Here is a 5,411-nt window from a genome sequence, read left to right as displayed (position 1 = left end):
CAGGAATGGCAGTCTGAAAGTCTGCCCTTAAGACTTTTACCCTTGAAAGTTGCAAATGGAAAAGGACTTTAAGCATGGCTGAAGCACACAAAAAGCTGTAGTCCCTTATTATGAGTTAAGATTCAATTATAATCAGATTTAATAAGGATAATATTCTGAGAACTAACAAAGTATTGAGCAAATAAAAATTTACAAAACAATTTTTTATGAAATTAAGCCACAAATAATCCTTTGATCTCTACAAACTTTTATAATACTGATAATGCTACTTGTTATAGTTTATTATTGGCCTTTGGCTATGGGGTTGTGATTTATCCTGAGCCACATAGATTTGAAGATACTCTTTAAGTGTTGAATAAAAAATAGCTTCTTACAGAGTGTTCTCTTGACAAATCCTTTCTGCAAAACATATTTTACTTTCTTGTAATAGCATGTGGACTGTGTTATCCTTGATGATGGTGGATTTCTTTTGATGTCAAATCGAGATGAATACACACAACAGGTATGTATATTTTTAAGTACAGCATATGAAACACAGTAGGGACAAGTTTTATGAGAAAAAATTAGCATTTCACTCTCAGCTAACCCTAAGAATATAATATTTATTTTATTTATGTATATCCTGCCCATCAGAGTTTGAAAGAACAGCGCAGAAATTGAAAAACATTTTTGAATCGCAAAGAATTTGCCATGTCAGAAATTCCACTTATTTTCTTAGTCTTTTTCGCAGTCTTATTTATGGTTCAGGATGACAGACATCTACCAAGTTGTGTTCTTTATGCTCTGCCCTTAGGCTGGGAGGCTGTCGATGGACTTACGATAGTGAGCGCAAGTAGTGTGGTATCCACGCACCTTCTTATATTCCTTTTGTTCTTCCCCAAGTAGGGTGGCCTCATTGATAGTACATTTAACAATTATTGTCTAACAGGAGTTCTTCAATCAAGCTTTTGCGAGAGAAATAGTCAAACAAAGAAATAAATACATAAGCAGCACAACTGGATGAGTTGTGTAGGGGAAATAATGGTGTTGCAGGGAATCAGAACTGTTCACTTTTTAGTGAGAAAAATACTTGGAAATACTTTAGCTTTTCTCTGTATATTCTCCCTCATCAGATTGGAAGATTCTTTGGTGAAATTGATCCTGGCTTGATGCGAAACCTGATTAACATGTCCCTGTATGCCTTTAACAAGTCGTATGACTATCAATCTGTCTGCGATCCTGAAGAAGAACCAAAGCAAGGAGCTGGACTTCGTTCTGCTTATGTGGTCCGTAGTCCCTTGTGAGGTGACTGACATTCCCTTAAAAGTGTGGAGGTGTTTATACGAATAATATAATCTCTGTTGTTTTTTTCCCAGCCTACGATAACAGATATTTTGCATCTAGGATGGTGGGCTTCGGCAGCTGCCTGGTAAGTGCACATTTCTCAGAAATCTCTATGTCCAAACTAGAATTATTCAGTAGACTGAGACCATAGTAGTCTCTCCCCCTCCACACTTCCCAGACTGCTCTGAACTCTTTATTTCTGCAGTTTTTCATGCAGAAAATTCTTAGCTATGTCTCCAAAATCCTAGGAAAATTCAATGTTCTTTCAAGAGTTCGACTCAATACTACTCTTGCTAGGTTTTTTAATTGTGTGTTCTGACTCTACAAAGTCAGCTTCATTACGCAGCATTGGGATTAATGGTCTGATTGGCAGATGTGAAGGTTCAGATGAAATTATTACATATGGAATTATTGATCACTTGGTTCCCTATTTCAGAATATCATCTTTCCCTTTTTCTAGCAAGGAGTTTTAAGAAAATAGTGTTATGTCTTCAGTGAATCATTTTACAAAAATAGATAAAGCTTATCTATTAGAAAATAGAAAGAACTCTTGCTTCAGACTGCAGGATAACCAATATGCTACCTGATACCATGATTCAGTTAAAGATTATCATGTTAATTATAGTAAATGCTTTGAAAATCATAGAATCATAGAATTGTTTAGGTTAAAAAGTACCTTTAAGATCATCAAGTCTAACCATTAACTCAAGACTGCCAAGGTCCTTCTCCTCCGGGCAGCTCTCCAGCCACTCATCCTCAAGCCTGTAGCATTGCATGGGGTTGTTGTGACCCAAGTGCAGGACTCGGCAGTTGGCCTTGTTGAACATCATACAGTTTGCCTCAGCCCATCAATCCAGCCTGGCCAGATTCCTCTGTAAAGCCTTACTACCCTCAAGAAGATCAACACTCCTGCCCAACTTGGTGGTGTCTGCAGACTTACTGAGGGTGCACTCTATCCCCTCATCCAGATGACTGATATTAAATAGAACTGGCCTATCTCTATTAATTAGAGATATTAAACAGAACTGGCCCCAGTAGTGAGCCCTGGGGAACACCACTTGTGACTAGCTTCTAACTGGATTTAATTCCGTTCACCACAACAATTCGGTCCTGACCATCCTGCCAGATTTTTCACCAGCAAAGAGTACACCTGTCCAGGCCTTGAGCAGCCAGTTTTTCCAATGCTGTGGGAAATGGTGCCAAAGGCTTTGCTAAATTATAAGTAGACAACATCCAACCTTTCCCTTATCCACGATTGGATCACCTTGTCATAGAAGAAGATCAAGTTAGTCAAGCAAGACCAGCCTTTCATAAACCCATGTTGACTGGGCCTGATTTTCTGGTTGTCCTGTATATGTCAAATGATGGCACTCAAGGTGGCGTGTCCCATAACCTTCCCTGGCACCAAGGTCAGACTGAATGTGAAATGGAGTGTGAAAAGCTCTATTGAACTATTTCAAGGAAGCAAGTATCTAAAAAGCATTTTGTGTAATTCTGTAGTCACATGTCCTAGCATTTTCTGTGGCTGAAGGGAAAAGTTGGTACATTTGCACTGTTGTGAAGTCTGGGGATTGACCTTGAGAGAGGCAGGTTTGCACCAGTAATTAGGTTTAACTTTCACAATCACAATATTGAATACGTTTTAAAATTAAAGATCCATTTAGGAGCTTTCTTTTCTTTTTACTTTGGTTTCTGTCTTATTAATAATAGCCACAGAAATAATTTTAGCTATTTCAGAGCCATATAGCTAGACACCCCTACTGGCTGCTTACCCCAGCACCAAGTGAGATAAGTAGTCAGGGCTGATATGATACTTTTGCATTCATGTGAATTGCACCCTTGGAGACTTTCTTTTTCTAAAGTTTCATGATGCTTATTTTTTATAATGATTATCAAGCTGGAATAAATTACCTACTTTATGAAGCTAAGAGTTAAAATATATAGCAGCTGAACGAACATATAGTATGTACAAACATCGTATGTAGGTCTTTATTGTTGATTACATTCTGTTAACGGCAACAACAAAAATCTTGTTTTCTTTGACCACAGCAAACCTCAAAAACTGGAGATGGGCAATAATCCAGAAGGGAAACTTGAGCTCTTCTGAAACAGAGAAACTCTAGTTTATCAGTGTTCAAATCAAACTCAGTGGTCTGGACTCAATTTAGACCTGAGGTTTATTTTGTGTGATGTTTAACTTGAAAGCACCACATGAAAGTACTTTCTGTGGGCATGTTTTTAATGGAATCTAGGTCAGAAGCAGGCAGAGAAGGCCATTAAACAGGCAGAGTGAAATGGGCTGATCAAAATGGATTCAGTGAGGCATCTGGCAAAAGCAAATGCAGAGAAATAAGAGAAATCAGGTTATTAAAGAGAACTCTAGTGTTTCAGGCAACAATGTAGGATAAAGGTGTGAGTGATAATTTTGAAAATCTATATGGGCTACATCAGCATTCAGTTAAGAGAGTATGTATCATTGGTCCGTCATGCTCTTTTAACTCAGAAGATTTTACAGCTTTCCCAGACTGCTTTTTTCACTCAGTTACCTATAAATTCTGTGTTAAGCCCTTACGAAGGATTACTGTTTTCTGTCAGCAAATTGCATCACTGTTGAATGGTATCAGGTCTCTTTTCATCTACAACGGCTGGTGCAATATTCATCTGACGATTCAAGGCACAAAGCTGTGGATGTGAATCCAGAGGTCCTTCAGGCGATATCTCCACTAGAAAGGTGACAGGCAGATTGAGTTTCATTACACATGGATCATGCTGGATAAGGAGAAAAGGAAAAAAACCTTAGAGGTTCAATAAAGTTACACAGTCTTCTCTCTTTGCTGAACAGTTGTTAGAACAGAATGAGATGAGGAGAGATCAGGTCATATTTGTATGTAGAAGCAAACCTAAAACATGACGAGAGGAAAATGCAACTTAAAAAAGTTTAAGCAGAAACAGGGAGTCAAGGAATGTAACTACTGCAATTCCTGTTATAACAGTTTGGTAGAGGAGAAGGGGATAATGTGTGTGGCAAAACAGTGCTTGCTTCAAGTAAATAGGAAAAATGTGATTGTGAGTGAAGAAAAATAATTTGAAATAAATTGAGTTCTTTAAGGCTGTTTTGGCAGCATCTAGATGGAAAATATATTCCATAACTCAAGAGCAGGAATAGAAATTAATTTAAAAGCCAACAACTACTGTAACCACTTTTATAATACACTTGTAATATTCTAGTGTTCATCTCCTTCTCAGCAATTTAATGAGCCTTAATCAATGTAAAGTATCTAATTCAGGACCATTTTCCCTGAGAGTGTTCAAAAGGAGTTGTAGTTGGTTTAAGTGTTAGAGGAACACCAACATGCCTCTTCCACCTCCCACAGAGGTATAAGAGGGGGACATGGATGGCATGCTAACGTTTCCATTATGTGAGTTATGGGCACAAATGATAGCAAATTTCAACAGTAGAATAAAAGATCAGTGTGAAAGAAGATGCGGGAGAAAGTGTGGAAAGAAAACCAGAGTCAAACTAATGTTTACAGAGTCGTAGCTTTAATAACTGACAAAAGCATATTTAGCCCTGAGGATTCTATTAATTACTCTTATTTAAGTAGGTTTTAAGGACTGAGTAAAATAGAAAGAAGACAAAAAGCCTTTTACAAATATATATTGTCTTTCTGTGTTCAGGTCTATCTTACAGCAGCTGTTTTTGAGCTTGACTTTTCCACGTTTCCTTGAGGCAGGTAAGTCAAGAGAATGTTAAAGAGTCAACTTTGAGTGAAGTAGAAGGTAAGAATCTAGGCTGGAGGCCATATTTGGATCTCCTCATTGAGTCTGTGATTTTAAAATGTCATTGTTTATTTATTTATTTTCTTCTTTCTGTCAGCTGATATGGAAGATGATGATTTCGGTGCTGCCCTGCCTAAAACAAGCTGTATCACTGAGCAAACTCAGTATTTCTTTGAAAATGATGATAAATCTTTTGGGGGGATTGTAGACTGTATAAACTGCTCCAGGTAAATTTTCTTCAAAATGAATAATAACTTTGGTTATATTTATATTTATAAATCTATATTTATAGATATTTGGGTTATATA

General features: G+C 37.3%; 1 protein-coding gene across 1 annotated transcript in view; it reads left to right on the top strand.

Moving 5' to 3' along the window:
* The window catches only part of LOC104548701 (voltage-dependent calcium channel subunit alpha-2/delta-1-like), a gene marked incomplete at its 5' end in the record, with an annotated part of 39,265 nt that extends 33,931 nt beyond the window's left edge, over positions 1-5,334 (top strand). Inside the window, 5 exons of the mRNA XM_010194796.1 lie at positions 431-502; positions 1,113-1,265; positions 1,356-1,408; positions 5,002-5,057; positions 5,201-5,334. Coding sequence (XP_010193098.1) covers positions 431-502; positions 1,113-1,265; positions 1,356-1,408; positions 5,002-5,057; positions 5,201-5,334 — 468 coding nt within the window. The remainder of the gene's footprint in view (positions 1-430; positions 503-1,112; positions 1,266-1,355; positions 1,409-5,001; positions 5,058-5,200) is intronic.
* Between the last annotated feature and the right edge of the window lie 77 nt (positions 5,335-5,411).

This window comes from Mesitornis unicolor, unplaced genomic scaffold (genome assembly GCF_000695765.1).
Source record: "Mesitornis unicolor isolate BGI_N332 unplaced genomic scaffold, ASM69576v1 scaffold15341, whole genome shotgun sequence".
NCBI lineage: Eukaryota > Metazoa > Chordata > Aves > Mesitornithiformes > Mesitornithidae > Mesitornis > Mesitornis unicolor.
The sequence above is the reverse complement of the archived record's forward strand: the minus strand, read 5'-3'. Positions and strand labels throughout refer to the sequence as shown.